This window comes from Camelus bactrianus, chromosome 5 (genome assembly GCF_048773025.1).
Source record: "Camelus bactrianus isolate YW-2024 breed Bactrian camel chromosome 5, ASM4877302v1, whole genome shotgun sequence".
Classification (NCBI taxonomy): Eukaryota; Metazoa; Chordata; class Mammalia; order Artiodactyla; family Camelidae; genus Camelus; species Camelus bactrianus.
The window spans coordinates 57,848,239-57,868,157 of NC_133543.1; the positions used below are offsets into that span (position 1 = coordinate 57,848,239).

The following is a 19,919-nucleotide window of genomic DNA, read 5'->3' on the forward strand; positions in this document are numbered from 1 at the left end:
GTTGTCTATAACAGGCTTTAATAAAAAAAAAAAAAATCAGAGAAAGAACTCCATACAGAAGAACTGCATAGGACTGAAGAATGACAGACTCAGACTTCACTGCGTAACTCTGGGCATCAACCCCCCATGTCAGAGGAGATCTGAGAGCTGATGGGTTTTCCCCTTCTCCTGAATTTGTAGCACACAGACCACCAAACCATCCAGGCATAAGGCATGCCCTACTTTTTAGTTATTTCCTGCCATTCCCCTTAGTGACCCTTCCCTATTTAAACCTTGAGTCTGTTCGTTCCTGTTGCAGGCAGAAAACACACCCTGCATGTAATGGCTCTGAAAATTCTCTCCAAAACTATACAAACAGAAGGAAATACTAAATTACACAATAGAATATTATACCTTATATTGAATAAATAATGGCTTGTTGTGCATTAGTGTATTTGGTTTAAGGTGTTCTTTTGAATCTAGTATGAAAAGTAGGGCAGAAAGCTTCACAGGTGATGCTCTAGAGCGTAACTAATTATCGGGAGTTGAGTTCATAAGCACAAGGCTAACTAAAAGCAAGGCCAGAGTAATTCTTCTGTGGTGAAGGTATTTGTAAACGGAGTATGCACTCCAGAAAGCCACCTGATACAATGGCAGGTCATCTGCAAATGCAGTTTATACACATGCTGTTGGGACAATCTCAGACAAAGATCTTAGAATAAAAGCCAACCAACACTCCATGCTGGCGAGGGCAACAGAAATTAACCCATCTGAATTCCTCAAAGATACAGCAAGGCAAGTTAACTTACTTAAATTTTGCATTATTTCAATTCTGGTTTTGAGTAACAGTTTATAGTTTTCAGAGGGCTCACAATAGCCTGGTAAAATACAATTTCATAGAAGATAAAAAGGGTGTAACATCTTAAAACATCTTTATAGTTTTGCTTGATTATAAAAATAATACAAACACTTGTGAAATTTTTAAGCTAAAACAAAATCAAAAGCTATAATCTTGCCATCTTTAGAGATGGCAACTGTTAACAGTTTGGTGTAAGTTCTTCCTAGATTTCTTCCTACAAATATGTTACATATTCATACATCAGTTTATAATATGTTCAACAATATATAATATACTTATAAATAACAAAGATAATATATTTAACAATATCCAACAATAATGCCTATTATGTACTAAATATTGTTCTACTTGTTAGGGATATATCAGTGAGCAAAGCCAAAATCCTCACCTGCAGGGAGCTTACCTGCTAGTGAGAGAAGACAGATGACAAACAATACAAAAAATATATATAAATAAATTATACATTAGAAGGTATTAAAAATTATGGGGGAAAAGTCGAACAGGATAAAAGGGATTAGAAATACCAAGAGCGCCAGACCTTATTAACAGGTAACACTTGAACAATGACTATATAGAGGTGAGGATGTGAGCCATGCAGATATCAGAGGAAGAGTATTTCAGCTGAAGAGTAGCCAGTGCAAAGGCCCTGAGGTAGATAGGTGAGTGGTATGTTCTAGGAATAACAAAGAGACCAGTGTGGCTAGAGGAGTGTGAGTGAGGGCTGGGGGTGGATAATGAGGTAACAGACTATATAGGGTAATGTAAGCCACTGAAAGAATTGCAAGGAGACTTTGAAGACTTTGTGCGGTACAACTTAAAAATTTTAAACCTCTGGCTATTGTACTGAGAGCAGACTGTAGAGAGGAAGGGTGGAAGCAGAGAGGGAGACTAAGAAGCTACGGCCATGACATACTCCAGAGATGATGGTGGCTTCAACCTAGCAGTTGAATGGTGAGAAGTGGTCAGATTCTGGATAAATATTGCAGGTAGAGCCAACTGGACCTCCTGATGAGTCAGATGTGCAACACAAGAGAATCATGCCATAACATTTTTTGCATAAGCATCAGGAAGTGAGTTGTCTTAACAGAGATAGGGAAACAGAGAGAGGAGCAAGCTTGGGAGAAAAAAGATTTGGGGCATGTTAAGTTTGAGACGTCTATTAGAAAAATATGTGCATATAAATGTATACATACCCACATATGTTATTCTATAGATATTTTTTATATATGATTCTAAACATACCTCTCTGTGGCTTGCTTTTGTTCTTGCAGCTATTTTTCCATATCAGCACACATAGATTGCCTCATGGGTGAGAGATATTGTGTGGACCCAATTTTAGTCCTTATTATAGTGTGGTAGGCAGAATTCTAAAGGTGGCCCTCTAAGACTTGCACCTGCTCCTTCTCTAGTTCACAAGTCTGGTATAATCCACCCCAACTCTGCCGTCAAGTGTGGGCAGGACCTATGAATATGTTAGGATTATTACTCCCTTGATTAGGTCGTTATAGGGCAAAGGTGATGATAGCCACTCCTGGGATTACAAGAGTCACTCCTGACATCACGTTAAGCCTCTGTGACAGACAAGTGGACTGAGATTCTCCCGCTGGCTCTGAAGAAGTCAGCTGCTGTGTTGTGAGAGGGCCATATGGCTAGTAGCTGAGGGCAAGCTCTAGGAGTGGAGAGAGAGACCTCTGGTCAGCAGCCAGTAAGAAAATGGGAACCTCAGTCTATAACTGCAAGGAACTCCATCCTGCCAACAACCTGAATGAGCTTTGAAAAGAATGCCAAGATTAAAATGAGAATGCCACCTGGCCACCTCCTTACTTTCAGCCTTGTGAGACCCTGAGCAGAGAAACCAGTGACATCATGTCCAGATTTCTGACCTACAGAAGCGTGAGATAATAAAACAGATGTTTGCCTTAAGCTGCTGAATTTATAGTGATTTGCTACGCAGCAATAGAAAGTCAACATACATGATATTCCTGCCAATGTCTTTAGGAGCCAAGCACAGATGCCCCCACCACAGAGCAAATGACTGTTAAACTACAAAACCTGCTAGCATGATAATCCATCAACGTGAGTGTTTCTTGAGCCACTATAAATAAACATAATCAGTTATATTTAGTAGATCTTTTCTGTCTTGCCTCCTTTTCAAGGATCAAGGAATCTTATAACAGAATAAACATATAGTGATCTTCATAAGGCTACAGAATTTAAACCTCAGAAATTTGGTTCTGGCTCTGTGACTGTCTTATATAACTATTCTGTCATAATTTTCCACTCATAAACAAGGAGTCTGACTTTAAAACAATGCATGTTATGAAGCCCAGCAGGCACCACTCCTAGGAGTCAGCTCAAACAGGCAGACAGAGGGCAAGTATTCACTGCGCCTCGCCTGCTAAGTTGTTCTGTTCAACCCAAGGAGGGAATGTCATTAAATATTTAAAACAATCACAAAGAGAACACACAGCAGGTGAACAACTATGATTACTTGCCCCACAGCCCTCACAGCAAGTGCTTGACAGCACCTGGGAGGAGGTTTATATCACATTAAAGACAGCTCTTTGTAGCTTCTATCAAAAGGAAGAACAACGGTTTCACCACTGAGATTTCAAAATAAGGATCATTCTCTTGTTGCATATCTTTGGGAAGAAGACTTAGCAGAAGTTACTACAAGGTAGGAAAGACACAGGAATTAGAAATATAGTTTCCATTTTAGCTGTACAGCTAAAGCAAACCTTGACAGAGTAAATTCTTTCTTGTTAGCTACTGACTTTTAGCTTATGTTTAAGGATTGGTGGGTTGCTTGGGCCTGGGCAGTGTAGTCAGCCCCTGAAATTTGATCATTCTAATGTGCCTAGGCAACCTGGCCCCTGGATGTCTGGCTAGCCACTCTCGTGAAGAGTCAGGGCTGCATACTGCTGGTCCCTATAGGAGAGGGTATGGTGAACATCTCCCCAGGGCAGCCCAAGGCCACCGGACATACATCCAGCCTTCACCACCTTTGTAGCTGACACCTGCGATTTTTCCTCCTCTGACCAGACAGGAAAAGACCTGGTTTGCTTGAAGACCTATGATTTATCAGATTATTGCCACCACCCCTTCTTTACTGCCAACAAATGATCCCCCTTAACTCCCCTCTTTGGCTAGAGACTTTCCTCCCACTGTGTTCTGGAGGAAGGGGACACTGACATTGGCTTGTCCGTATCAACAGACAAGCTGGTCTGCAGTTCTGGACCGTAAAGAACTCCTCATTCAGAGAAAAGGGCTTGCATCTAGCACTCCCTTGGAACCAACAGACTAGTCCTGAATCAGATTAAAATCCTCACCTGATATTAAATGGGACTGCACAGGTTATAAAATATTTATATAGAATTTTACATGTTACAGCACATATGCCAGCAGTATGCCCAAGACCACTCAGCTGGTGAGTGGGACGGACAGGACAAAAAGGTAGGTCTGCTGGCCATCCCTTCATGTGCCTGTGTGGAGAGAGGAATGACAGAGTTGTGATTCTGTTTTCCAAGCAGCCCCTTAGCAGCTGGTCCTCTGAGAGGCCACTCAGGGAGAGAGCAGTGAACTGGAAATCAGAATGTCCACAGTCTGTTAGTCTGTTCTGTGCCCTGTCTCAAGGAAGCTGTGTGGCCTTAGGCAAGTCACTTCAGCTCTGAGTCTCTGTTTCCTCACCTTTAAAGTAAAGAAATCTCTACTATTTCTATTAACTGAACGTTGATGTATCTATAGTGTGAAACCTCAGCATAAGGCCAGTCTACTTTGGGGTGTTCTATTCCAGGTCACTATTGTCTAATAAATTGGGGTTCTTCTCCACATTCAGTGAAGAAATTTCAAGTTGCCAAAATTAGCTATTGAGAAACTTAGGACAGATACCAGTGTTCAGAATAATTGTGTTTCTGGCAAATGTAAATCCATTACATAGACTTATATTGAGAAAATCTGTAGGTAAAAATAGGAGATGCTTTGAAAAGGATTCAGGATTCCCCATGGAACCTTTCTGCAAATTATCATTTCTGTTAACCAGCCTCAAACCATTCAGAGGAATCAGTGAATGTGGAGAACAAAAAAGCAAGCACTTTTCCAAATGGGAACACTTATTGGAGATAATCCATTAATCTTGGATTTTAAAACTCTTTCCTTATATTCTACCATTGATAAACAACTACTTAGTCATGATTACTGGGAAAAGTTATGGACCCATGTGCTAAATTCAGGAAGAGAGGACTCAAACCTTTGTAAGAAGACAGCACTGTTCTAAAAGGTACCCTCTGTCTCTAGAGTGATTCTAGAATTACCTTGAGTGAAAGGGTGAAACAATTCCATTTTGTCGTGACATTTTTTTTATCTTGAGGGAAATACTTAATATGTTAATGAAAGATGTTATCTGAAATGATTGTCCTTATCTTCTGATCTACACTCCCTTACATAAGGCTTTGTGAGGAGAGGGTGCAAGCCTCTCAGCCTCTTAGGGGCGTGGTGCTGTGGCTCAGCCTGGAGTCTGTTTCATTCATTATTAACATAAGCAGTTGACATCTGTCACTGAGGCAAAGTGTTCTTGAGATGGGAGATAACCTAAGCAGATAAGTAATTTTGCTCTTCCTGGTACATAAGACACACACACACCACCACCACCACCACCACCACCACCACAAACACATGTTTGTAGGACAGATCTACTAACTGCCTGTGTTTAGGCAGAATTCTCTCTCTCTGACCTCCATATGCATCAATTCATTCTTTTCCAATTCTTCTCCCCTTCAGCATGAGAAGGGAAACATAGAGTAACTTTAAATTTCAGAACCACACAAAGAGAACATGTAAAAATCATGGTATTGTGCATCTTCAGATTTGCATTTAAAATCCAGTATTAGCTTTGTGGCAGACAGAAAGCATTTTGGGTGGAAGGCCAAGAAATAGTGATAGTCTAAGTCCTTGTTTTATTCTATCATAAGGAAGAAAGGGATTTCACAAAATGTTCACGGCTTAACCTACCACAGTTTACAGACATCGTTGCTTCTAACTACTGGATCAGGGCATGAAATTTTTATGCTCAATCCCACAGAATTAACGGCTGCATTTTTGCTCAAGAGCTCACATTGTTCTTTGTACGGATCAGCGGGGCAGGTCATCTTATTCAGGAATGGATTGTAAGCCCGGAGTAAGATGTAAACTGGCTGTGTCACTAATCAGGAAGAGATGTGGTAAATCTGCCTGAAGACTTCAGGATACGAGATATTCAAGCTCACTGTATTGTATTAGCAAGAAGTACTCTTGAGATATTAATTGCTCTTGCTATATATGCTGCTTTTCATAAGAATAAAAAAGCAATGATTGGACAAGAACTTTTTATTCCCTGATAAAGGTGAAGATGCCTGTAGCCTATGACCCAGCAGGTCACTCTGCTAGGTAGAGATGCTAGAAAAACTCCTGCACTTGTGCACTTGGAGACATGGACAAGAATGTCCTTGGCAGTTATGCACGTAACAACAAAATGCTGAAACCAAATGTCCATCAATGCTATGGTGGATAAATAAAGTGACATGTATGCATACAGTGGAATGCCTAGCAGCACTGAAAATAAATGAATGAATTACAAATCCACATGATTCAGGAAGTTTAATCCAACTCATGGGTTGAATTAAAAAGCAAGCCATAGGAGAAGACATACAGTATAATTCAATTTCTATAAAGGTTATATGAAGTCCAGAGACATGCTAAATGAAATGATGTATTTGGCAGGGATTCAAACATATGTGATGAAACTATACAGAAAAGCAAAGGAATGTTAAGTTCAAATTAGGACAGTGGTTTATCTCTGGCGGAAATAAAGGAGATGGGATTAGGAAAGATCAATACAAAGATTCAGAATTAATGATCGCGTTCTTTTTCTTAAACTCGGGGTGGGGGTGAGTGTTTACTATATCACGTTTCATTATACTTTTACATGTCTTACTCACCAACTTTCTAAAATGGTGTAATTTGTTGACTCTTTGCTTCTCCAGAATTTGACTTTATGGTCCAAAGCTAAAAGCAGAATAATAGCAATCCATACCAAATTTCGCTCTACAGTTTGGAGTAGGAATCGACCATTGTCTCTTGACATCTAGTCTAATATGCTGATTTGTAACAGTGAAATGGTAATGAATGATTTTTTCCTCTATAGCAAGTTTTTCACTTTGTTCAGCTATTACTGAGGTTAATACTAGAATACTGAGAGCATTTCTTCATAAAACTTTGTGTTTAGAAATCTGTTCATCACTATTCTCTCTTTAAAGTCAAGGAGGAAAGAAATATAGCAAAAGGCAAAACTTCATAACATCGGCCCTAACCCAATCGTAATGCTAATGACACAAATATTGACACCTAGAAATCATTTCTGCTCTGCTGGTCACAGAACCAAGGTGGTAGTGTTCTTCCTTACAGGAGGAGAACTAAAAAAGCTTTGGACTGTGGACTTTCCCAAGGAAGGTATCTCAAAGCTCAGAAATAATGTATCAGGACTGAAGAGAACTAGACGGAGGTTAGCGCTGGGGCAGCGAAGGGAGCACACTGGAGAGACACCCAATCCAGACTGGGAGTTCACGAAAGGATTTCCAAGGTACAAGCATCTCAGCCTGATGCTGAAGAATGAATAGGAAATCTGTAGAGGATGTAGCCTTGGAGGAGAGAATTCCAGGCAGCCACAGAGAAGTGGTAGGTTTGGGGAATTTATGATTTCTGTGCAGAGACCTGCGAAGGTATAACTGCAGTAATCTGACTTGGATTCCAGCCTCCCCACCATCCCTGTGTCCCACGCCAGATACTAGAGTCAGCACAGGCCAGGATTCAGAGGAAAAACTGTAGCATCTGAGAGACCAGGACTGAATCCTTGTCCATCTCCAGAATAGTAGACCAGCTCTCATTTTTGATGAACTGTCCAGTTATCCTGTCCTGTAGCCAGTGAGGTCCTTCTAAAGTATAACTCCTGCTTCTCACCCATTTAAGACTCAACTACTGGTTCTCCATTGCTCAAGATAAATACTCAAACTTCTTAACACAGCTCTCAAAGTCTATGGGTGAGCTTGGCCCCTGCTACCTTCTCCAGCTTCATCTACCCAACCCTCCAGCCACAAGAATGCGTCACTGTCTCCAAGCTCCTCCCGCCCCTCAGCCTTGTCTGGAGCGCACATTTCCTCACTCCTCCTCAGCACAACACTCGTGTTCCTCTTCAGGTCTAGCTTGGCTATCTAGAATAGAAACTTGTAATTTATTGAACACACACACACACACACACAAACTGTAGAGACATTTTGTAAGTTCATGGAGATTTATCTGTATGATACTCTATACTACTTCAGAATTTAAACTTCTGCTGAGTCAGAATCAATATCGTTTTAATATATTCCATATATCAGTACAATGCGCCTACATAATTAACATTAAATAATAACAGAAGCCAATGCACTGTTTCTTGGGAGCAATCTTAAAATATGGTAGTTGGTATGGCATCTATTGGGAAATAACTATGCTATATATACATTTTTATTATTGGCCATTTTGTAGTTTAGTATAAACTATGTTTAATATAAAGTGTGCATGGGTATATTTAATGCATGGGTTTAATTATATGTTTAATACAAAAGGTTCTCAATTATCAAAGAGCATCAGACTAAAGGACCAAGAATGTCCTTGGCAGTTGTGTACGTAACAGTGAAACACTGAATCCAAATGTCCATCAACACTATAGCAGATTTAAAAAGTAACGCTTTTTCGTACAATGGGATACTTTGCAGTAGTGAAAATAAATGAATGAATTACAAATTCACGTGGCTCAGGAACATATACTGAATGAAAAAATAAGCCACAGAAGAAGACATAGAGTATAATTCAATTTACATAAAGTTCAGAGACATGCAACATGTAACAATATATTTGGCAGGGATTCAAACACATGCAATGAAACGATATGGCCATTTTGCCACAAATCAGGGTAGAGAGAGGATGCTTTTTTTTGTCATTCAGCAGTACTAAAAGTCAGATCCCAGGGGAAAGATGTAGAAGAACTGCCAGTAAACTCAGGGGTTGCTGTTGGTCTGCATGATGCTCTTTTTGGCTCCAGCCGGCAAGCCATCAACAGGGTGACAACTGAACCTTAAGATTGCAACCAGAGGCCTCCACTTACCTCGGCATCAAAGCGGGGGTCCTGGTAGGCATCGCTGATGTTCACTGGGAGGCCTGTAGAAGCCACCAGCTCGGCAACACTGTTATTTATCAGCCAGTCGGAGTACGATGACTTCTCCATGCTTTCTTTGAAACTATCAGAACACCAAGGCAGGCAGTAAGAAAAGAGAGGAATATCAATTTGCCTGAAAGCAAACCCTGCAAGACTACACTCATAGCCAGATTATCTATCCTTATTAAGAAGGAATAAATGACTTTAGTCACAGAACAATAGTGAGATAATTATCAGTAGCTACTTCAAAAAGACTCACCTGCCATCATGTAAAATAATCATTGGTCAAAATGATAGATTCTCTATGATCTAAATAACAGCTCTAGATTGTATTTAAGCCCCACAGAAGTCAGGAATAAAGCAGGTAATCAGGTAATGACCAAACTGATGACAGGACACCAACGCCTTGGCCAAATAAATTCCACTGACCCCCGACTCCTACCCCCAGTCCACACCCTTAACTGAGCAGACTAGCTGTCTGGCACCAGGAAAAATTAAACCCAAGAATGGGGAAGAATCAGGAAATAAACTGAGAATTTCCAAAACCTTAAGCAGAAGAGCACATCCAGACTGCATGTAATCTTAGTGACTATATGACTGTTTTGTAGTGTCAGCATAGGTTTCTTAACAAGAATTCATTTTCTACTTAAAAAGCTCACTAAAAAACCTGTTTTAACTCTACCGACCCCTAACGTTAATAATTTAAAATATATCCGTATGTGATTTTAACAAGGAATTTTATGCTAAATGATCTTGTGAACTTTCCCTTTCGTCACTTTCACTGCAAATACCACATTTACAGAAATGCCCTAAGAATTAGTCAGATTCCCCATTCCATCCCTCCTTTCCACTGTTTCTTCCGCAGTCACATATCCAGCACTGCCAGGAGCTGTGGAAATGCCAAATTGAGTACTGGTCAAATTAGCAATATCAAGGAATATTTTCATGGAGGATGTTAGATTCATGGCTTGGCCAGTAATAATTGGAATTATGTAAATGAATGCAAGTATACTATGGCAATGTTTTTCAAACTACATTCGGTGGAACCCTGGGTTCTTGGAGATGTTAATGAGCATACAACAGCAAGAATAATAATGCTATTGACTCTTTCATCTAAGCTGCATTATATGTAAGAAAAACCCTAAATGCTGTACATAGTCATTGTTATTATGCAATAACATGCCTGTGTGGAATCTGTGCCACATGGGGAAGGCCAGGAACTGGCACAGAGAGGCCACAGGATGCGTGAATGAGTGGAAGCCCAGACATTATTTACCATCATTAATATAACTCATCTGTAATGACTGCTGGTCTGTGTCTGATAAATTCAACATATATTTGTGATGTTATTCATCCCTTATTGCATATTAAATGTTACTGATACATAAAGTTATTCTTTATGGATCTCTGGCTGAAAAATGGAAACTTTAATAAGAAGCTGAGTCTTGTATTTCTCAGATGTTGCCTAAATCAAAAAAGTAAAAAGATTTCTTCGAATAGAAGATGAAGCCTTTTTCTTCTTAAGCAAAGGAGAAACAAAAAGTCTCTGTTTTTTCTCTTTGCTATATTATACCCATGAGAAGTAAAATTTTACCTTGTGCTGCAATGAAAGCAAAATAGAGGAAGAAACATGATAATACACCCAACATGTGGCTCCAACTTAAAGAAGTCATTTCTAAGTTTATAAAAGGATTTGGTTGAATGCTGATCATTTCTTGCATCGATTAATTGATGTGTCAGTTCATTCTGTTCTGCCTGTGTACCACACGTTTTGTTTCTGTCTTCTGTGATAAAACAGCATAGAAAGTGGTGACCTGATGTGAGGCGGGAAGAAGAGCTGTGGCAAGACCCTGGGGATATGTCAGAGAAGGAGCCTGAGAGATGCTGGGGTAAAGGCAAGGCTGAGTGGGGTACACGAGGACTAAGGAAGGAACCAGTTTTATCAACAAGTGTCGAAAGCCTTTAAGCTGGGTCTCAGGATGAGCAAGAGTTCAGCAAGGAGAGACTGGAAGGGCAAGGAGGAAGGCACTCACAGAAGAGGAAACAGCAGGAACAAAAGACACAAAGGCAGCAGAGTACCAGGGTGTGTCCTTGGAACAGTGTGCAATCACCTTTGATAGGAGCACGGGATACTCATTGTGGGGGAATAAGACTGAACAGAAGGTCAGGGCCTAGAGGTGGAGGCTTTGACCAAGTTGCTGAGAACTTAACTATAGGCAATGGGGAGCCATGTAAGAGTACTGAGTAGGGAAGTGACATGATTTGAATTGTGATCTTGGGAAGCTTAATCCAGGGGCAATAAGCTAGAAGAACTAACCAGGAGAGACCCAAGGTGGGGAGCACTTCCAGTAGACCAATGAAGTCGTGCAGGTGGGAGGTGATGATGCTGGCCACTCAAGAGGTACTGCAGAAGCTTCTGCCGGGCGTAGTGGGCGGACAGCAGAGCCTGACATGTTGTTCCTGCGTGCCCATGGTGCTATTAGCAGAAGGGAGATGTTTAGAGGATTGGGGAGATGAGGAAAGATAACAGACATTCTCTGAGACTGGAACACATTATTCATAGTTGAAAATCCAGTACCAGAACCTCTAGCAAGACTTCAGGACTGAAAATACTGATACAGAGTTGGGATTATCTTCAGGAAGGATAAAATGGATTGCTCTGGGAGAGAAGATGCAGGAAAATCTACAGAGAAAGTCTCCTCTCTAGAAGAAGAAAGGCAGTAATAAAGGGAAGGGAGATAAAGAAGAGAAAGAAAAAAAGGGAAAGCAAATTTATCAAGTAGCTTGGAAGCCACTTGAGGGAGGCCAGACACTGGTTCCCAGGGTGCCAATGCTTCATGGAATAAGGGAAGAATACTCTCCCCTAAGCTCTGCATAGTATTTTGATCGGTAGGTCCAAAGGCCGTATTGCTTGTGTCTTGTTGTTACAAGTTTCCTCCTTGAACAGCCCCTTCCTTTCTGTATAGGCTGGGGATAGGTCTGTGCTGATCATTCGTATATGGATGCGTTCCTATACGCCAATTCATTTTTTCATTAAAAAGAAAAACACGTTTATCAATCATCACATGTGAATGAATGTCTGGTGCAAGTATTGGTGGATATACGTGTATGTTGCCAAGTCACATTGCACCCCAGCACACCATAGAAAGAGGAAATATGGCTTAGAATTCTTGACAACATTCATTTGTTGTTGAAAACCAAAAGTTGCTTAAGAAACCATTAAAATATTTCCAAAGTTTATTTGTTTTAGTATCTGTCCATGTTTCATATTTTGTCACATTCAAGTCATAACACAATTTTGACCTCAGCAGTGGGGATGTTAAAAAAAAAATTTCTAGCTTACAGAAAAAAAAAAAAAACCCACAGTGCAGACACCCACCCAAAAAAAAATCCTTGAAAGAGAAGAGTAAAATAAATATAATTGTCACCTAAACTTCAGTGATAAATACCTTTAAAAGTAAAAATTAACCAGTTTGGTTATTTTAACTCTTTAAAAAGGTAGACCTCCCTAAGATGAAGATTAATTTAAAATAACAGGCAAATTGTAAAGAAATCCTTTAGCTCATATTTTACCAGGACCAGGTGCATAGGAAAGTGTGGGTTTTTAAGTGAGTTTTCTATTAAGGGCTGCAGTTTAATATATCTTCCTTAGTGGTATCTTGTTCCAAGTTTGAGACTCACACTGACCTCAGAGAGAACGTCATGAGCTTAAATATACTGACTGTGGAGGGATAAAAGAGAATTGCCCTATGACAGCAAACACATAATTCCTGCAAAGTGGCTGTCCCTGAAATTAGGGCCAGTGAGGTAGATATAAACCTCAGGGCCAACAAGCTGCAGGGTAGCACAGGAGAGAAATCGATACAAGTAAAACAAAACAAGACAAAATAAATACCACAAGACAAGAAACTTCATCGTCTTCAACTGTCTGAAAAAACCTATCTTAGCTGAAGGTTCAAACAGAGAAAACTGTAGGAAAATAAACTTAAGACTATTTCTTAGAATTAATTCTCAAAACAAGTCTCTAAATTAGAAGACAAAATATCTGAATAAAATCATGTTAATGATTAGATTGTCTGTACTGACGTTTTTGTTTTCAACACTAGAGTTTAGTCTTCATTAGAGACTCCCAAAGACTTCATTCTTCAAGAATGACCATTGGTTAAGCCCCTACTAAGTCTTAGAATGTACTAGGATGGATCCTGCATGAAGTGATCAATAAGGGTCCTTTCCTTTTTGCTGAAAAACATCAGCACATGAGAACCTGTCTAGACATGGATGGTCAGTTCGGCCCTGCCTCTACTGGTACAGAAAGAGGTATAGGTAGGAGCTAAAGGAGCCACACATTCAGGGAACTCACAAGCAATGACAATGGATTGTGATGCCCTAAAGGAGGATGTACAAGACATTATGGGAACAGAGGAAAGAACAGACAGCTCTATTTGGGCTGGGAATGGTATTTGGAACTACTTCACAAAGGAAACTGGTGTAAGCTGATCTTTGTAGGATAATTAAGAGCTCATCTGGCAGAGAAAGAAGGTAAAAAACACTTCAGACAAAAACCACAGCATAAGTAAAGCATTGGAAGTGTGAGGTTTTCCATATTGTTATGATGAATAGTAGATCAAAACTTAGGCTATATGGTAGAAGGGATAAAACAGGCAACAATGGAACAGGCCAACCAATCTACTGTGTGGTTCCATGCACACACTTTGTTCCTACAACTCCTCACACACTGATGATTCCAGCATCCATATTAGCAGCCCATTGTGCTCCCTCTTGAGTTCCCTCCATATATATATACAAGCACTTTCTGGACATTTCCTCCTGGTTATCACTAAGCACCTTAAATTTAACCTTTTCAGGACTGAACTAACACACTCTCCTTGACATGGTAACAATCATTAATGAAGACTGTGACTATTAACTAAAAACAGATCATTGGGTTAGGAATAATTATTTTCTTATTGTCAGGGAATGATTGTCAGTTGCCCTCTGATAGCATGAGGATTATCCAGTGGGTAAGATTCAGAGATGCTAAGAGTCAGGAACTCCCAAAATTCTTTAGGACAGATAGTTCTTTTTTTATACTTTGTAAACAAAAACTGATTTTTGATCTGCAGGGTTGTGCTTGGTACTATTTTCCATCTTCTTTCATTGACTAAAGGTCAGTCTGAACTTTGGTTCACAAAGAGAAACTTCACTCCTTAGTTTTTCTTCTCAAGTAAGCCTGTCTATCCCTGGGTCCTTCCTGAAGCTTTGAGCTGTGCAACATTATTTGAAGTTGTCTTTCAATGAGGAGATTAAGGAACTAAGTCAATACCAGTAGGACTCAAAACTAGTTCCCCAGCAGGAGAGGCTCAAACACCTACGACTAGGACATTAATAATTTCCTACTGGTTTCAGTATATCTTTGAAAGTTACCAAATAAGTCTTTCAGTCATAAAAGGTAATGGTAGAGAATGTAATTAGCAAGTAGAATCAGCCTGTCGGTTCTTATACTGTGGTAGGAGAGGAGGATGCTCTAAGTTGCAGATATTCCTGAATCTTATGACCTGGACCTGTTAATGGACTTGTCTTTAAAATTTTGCCTGAGGACACTTTATCACACTCACATTTCCCTCATTTCAAGCATTGTGTTAGAAATTAAGACATGCCAACCAAAGAACACATTTTCTATCCTTCATTTCCTCAAGTTCTACGATGACAGTGATGAGATTTATCATCCCAAGCAGTTGGTGTCACTTTGGGAAAGTGTCTTGTGAGACGTAGATGGGTGTCTAATGGCATTACTGTGAGTGGTTGATGTCTATCATTTAACATCATATAGTGACAACTGCTTGGTTTCACAGCCAAGCAAATCTGGGTGGGTTTTTTTGTTTGTTTGTTTGTTTTTTGTATCTTAGTCCAACATTTTCTTGCTGTGAGACTACAGATAAAATTTTAATAACTCTGAATCTTAGTTTCTATAATATAAAATAAAGGAATAAGGCCCATTTTATAGGGCTGTTTTAAGGATACAATAACATAATCTTAAAGAAAGCATGGCACATAGAAAGCTCTCAATATGTATCAATTCCTTGTATCCCAAAGATTTTCCTTCTATTAAAAACATTAGTAAGACATGCTCTGTTTAACTGCTTATCTCCTGGGGCAGGAGAGATGTTGTTTTTGACTGTGTTATTGTTGTCAGACTTGGAGAGGTGCTGAAGAAAAAATGTGCGAGCTGGCCAAATCATTGATAATAAAGCACACAGTTAAAATTCTATTCTTCTAGATGTGTCAGGTAGCCCCATCACATCTCTCTTTGGGGCTGCTGTGGGCACTTCCATTCATCTGCTCTGGACTGAGGGCACACCTTCCCACAAGGCATGTATCTGCACAGCAAGAAAGGAAAAGTGGACTCAACATGTTAAAATATTAACTAAGGCATGCTGAATGAGAGACCAACAAAACTGTGTGAGTCAAGCATAAAAACCAATCGTTAAAGCTTCTGAGTTGCCATAATCCTGTTTACTGTGTAGGAACAATCTAAGGGACAATTGACCTACATAGGCTGCTTTATTATGTTTGATCTCAGGACTTATTCATGTGCCTTGTTGTTCATGGAACGCATTTATAGCTTTCACTCTCCTCTGTGATAGTTTTAGTAGAGTGACAAGCCCACTGGCCTGAAATAAATAGGGGTAATGAGAGGGTTTGTCTTTCATTTGAGTCTTCATGTTCAAAAGCAAGAAAAAGAAAAGAAAGAAATTAGATATATTTAAGAGAAGAAGGTTAGATGTTTGGGAATTATGTTTCCTTGAGCTCCCTAAGATTTTGGGAGACACAAAACTTTATTACAAATATGTCCTCTCCTTTACTAATGTTTAGTTCTTAAAATTAGCATCTTGCAAATGGGGTGTATACACATACACTACTAGTGCCATGGAGGGTTATTTGAGGGGTGGGAAGACATATAAGCCCAGAAGTATCAAAGTGACATGGCTCCTGAGAGGTGTACTTAGGTCAGGCATAAAGTGTTTCAGTGTAAACACTCCAATCTAATAACACCCCATTTTTAGGGAAGGGCTGGGGGAGATACCTTGGTTCTCTGTAACAATGGAGTTTCCTGGTAGAGAAGTAGCCTTGGTACCAGGAGGGAGCCTCAGAGCTTGGGCTCTGGTACTGGTCTGTCTTCCATTAAATTAACTCATACCTGCTGAACCACCTCTTTGCTAAACAACTGAGCCATCTGGATCTTTCATTCTTCAATTAGCAACATTAAATATTGGTATAATAAGGTTCAGGAGCCCTAAATTTGATAGATAATAGATAGTCAAAAAGAATTTCCTAAGGTTCTTGTTTAAATGAAGTTACACAACAACACAAATCTTATGTTCCAAGATGATTGGTCATGGTAGCAATGATGCTATTTTAATATTTAATGTTTTGAAGGGTTTCTTCATTTCCTTGAAATCAGAATAAGTATCATATTTTCATTTATACAGAACACCCATCACATGGAGGTACAGTCAAAGTAAGATGATCCATGAAGAAGAAAGTAGAAGAAAAAGAATATATTCATGACCTACAGTGGAAAGATTCTGTCTTACATCAGTGTGTAAGTTTGTCTAACATTCCCTATTACTTTATGTAATAGAGAAATTTAGAAGAAGGTAAGAAGAGAAGGAGACAACTTCCAAATTGACAGAGCAAAGACCACTGAAATTATTTTCCTTCATAAAAGCATGAGAACACTAGCGAAAATTGTCAAAATCGACTTTCTGAAAATCCTGGGGATTAAAGAGAGGCTTGCAAAAATCCAAGGAGTGTTTATTCAAGAAAAACAGTTGGATCTCTGCAAGGACAGCACACCACATGGCATTTCAACATACTTATTCTCATCTCCCTCTCCTTAGCTCTGGAGTAGTGGTGAAAACCAACAGACTCATAATCATGCTAGTTGTGAAAACCAGCAGCCAAGCAGCCACTGGCAGAAGAAGAATGGGTTTGGAGCTCCCCAAAATTCCTACCACCAGAGAATTGTCATTTTTTGACCTGTTTGGCAGCTCCACTGAAATCTCCACTCACAGATCTTATCTTTATTTGACCTGACTTGGAGCTTGCTCACTAAGAACAGCTTTGACCCTTAGGTATTTGTCGGGGGAAAAATTGTTTAACAATTGTTTAACATCACAACTGTTGTAGGCAGGGAGACAGTTACAGCTAACAAGAAAACTTAAAAGGAGAAGTGTGGAAATAAGATATTCCTAGAGACCTTTGAAAAGTTCTGACACATTCCTGGAAATCTAGAAGAGTGGGCACTTTTAGAGTTGTATGTATGCCTACGAAAGACCTGAGAAGGCCCTAATCTCCCACCTCTGGTTGACCTTGAAGCTCTGTGAAAGCAGAAAGTGAAAGCTAAGTAAACTTCTTGTCAGAGAGTAGAAGGTACCCCCCCCCCCCAGATGCACACAGATCCCCTCAGCAAGGCTGGAAGATTATTGGTTGAATTTTTTAAAGAAAATATCTGTCTAATCATTAGCTGACAACTAAGCTAACTAAGCAGAGAATTCAGTTGCCATACAAACAAAGACACTTCAGGGAAGTCACTAAAAAACAAACAGCAGGAACAACAATAACAGAAACAAAAAGAGATAACAACAAACCCTAGATAGAGTGAGTAAGAAGTAGATCTGATTTCCAGAATTTCCTATTATATTATTTAAAATATTCAGTTTTCAACAAAAAGAGAGAGAGAGACATATTTTTAAAAAACAGGAAAATACACAGGAAAAAAGGCAATCAATAGAAACTGTCCCTGGTTAAGCCCATATGTTGGATTTACTAGACCAGGACTTTAAATGAGCCATTATAAATATGTTCAAAGTACTAAAGGGAACCATTCCTAAAGGACTAAAGAAAAATATGAGAACAATATCTCACCAAATAATGAATAACCATAAAGAGATGGAAATTATTTAAAAAAAAAAGTCAAGCAGAAGTTCTAGAATTGATAAGTATAATAACTGAAATGAAAAATTCACTAAGAGAGCTCAAGAGCAGGTTTGAAGAGCCAGAAGAAAGAATCACTGAACTTGAAGATAGGTTAATTGAAGATACAGACTATCTGGTCTGAGGAACAGAAAGAAAGAAGAATGAAGGAAAACAGAGTCTCAGATATGTGACACACTATCAAACATATAAACATATGCATATGGGAGTATCCAGAAAGAGAGGAGAGAAGAAAAGGAGTAGAAAAGTATTTGAAGAAATATCGATAAAAAACATCCCATATTTGAATAAAATAAACTTTAATCTATATTCAGGAAGCTCAATAAAATCCAAGTAGGATAAACTCAAAGGGATCCACATCTAGACACATCATGGACAAACTGCTGAAAGACAAAGAGAATCTTGAAAACAACAAAAGAGATATGACTCAATCACATAGAAACAATCCTGAGTAAGATCAACAGCTCCATGATCAGAAACCATGGAGACCAGAAGGCAGATGAATGACATATTAAATTGCTCAAATAAAAAGACTGTCAAACAATACCTACATATCCAGCAAAATTATACTTCAGAAATAAAGGAGAGATTAAGACATTATCAACAAACCAAAACTGAGAAAATTCATTGTCAGTAGAACTGCCCTAAAGGAAATACTAAACATAGTCCTTCAGGCTGAAATAAAAGGACACTAGAGGGAAATCTGAATCCACATGAAGAAATAAAGATCACTGATAAAGATAACCCTACAATAAATACAAAAGACAGCATAAATGTATTTTTTTGTTTGTAACTTTTTTTTTCTCTCCTATCTCATTTAAAAGACAACTGCATAATGCAATTGTAAAATTTTGTTTATAGGGTTATAATATAAAAAATATAACTTGTAAGACAACAATAACACAAATGAGGGGGGAGGCAACAGAATTATATAGGATCAAAGTTTTGTATACTATAGAAATTACATAGGTATTAATCCAAATTAGACTGTTACAAATTAAGATGTTAACCATAATCCCCAGGGTAATCACTAAGAAAAGCATTGAAAAAAATAGTGAAAGAAATGAGAAGACAATTTAAGTAGTACATTTAAAAATATTTAACACAAAAGAAGGCAATAATGAAGGGATAGAAGGACAAAAAGACATAAGTCTTTTGAAAACAAATAACAAAAAAAGGTAGATAAAAATCCTACTTTATAAATAATTATTTTAAATACAAATGAATTAAACACTCCAAAAAAAGGCAGAGATTGGCAGAACAGATAAAATAACATGATCCAACTATATGCTGTCTACAAGAAACATAGTTTAGGTTCAAAGACACAAACAGGTTAAAAGTAAAAAGATGAAAAAATATATACCACGCAAACAGTTACCAGAAGAGAGTTTCAGTGGCTATGTTAATATCAGACAAAATAGATTTTAAGAAAAAAAAGTTAATAAAGACAAAGAAGAATATTTTTAAATCGTAAAGGTTGAAGCATCAAGAAAATATAACAGTTATAAATATATGGCACCTAACAACAGAGCCCCAAAATATTGTGAAGCAAAAACTGAGAAAATTAAAGATAGAACAGATAATTCAACAAAAGTGGCTGGAGTCTTCAACACTGTAGTTTCAATTACAGATAGAACAACCAGGCAGAAGAAGAATAATAAGGAAAAGACTTGAACAACACTATGAACCAATTAGACCTAACAAACATCTATAGAACACTCTATCCAACAGCAGCAAAATAGACATTCTTCTCAAGCACACATAGAGCTTCCTCTAGGATAGACGACCTATTAGACCATAAAACAAGTCCCAGTAAATTTTAAAAGATTGATATCATAAAAAGTATTCTTCAACCAC

At 38.7% G+C, this 19,919-nt stretch overlaps 1 protein-coding gene across 1 annotated transcript in view; it reads right to left on the minus strand.

The window, feature by feature from the left end:
- Positions 1 to 19,919, minus strand: part of PDE11A (phosphodiesterase 11A) — a 327,689-nt gene that overhangs the window by 154,067 nt on the left and 153,703 nt on the right. Inside the window, exon 6 of the mRNA XM_010959959.3 lies at positions 9,015 to 9,147. Within this exon, the coding sequence (XP_010958261.1) occupies positions 9,015 to 9,147 (133 nt within the window). The remainder of the gene's footprint in view (positions 1 to 9,014; positions 9,148 to 19,919) is intronic.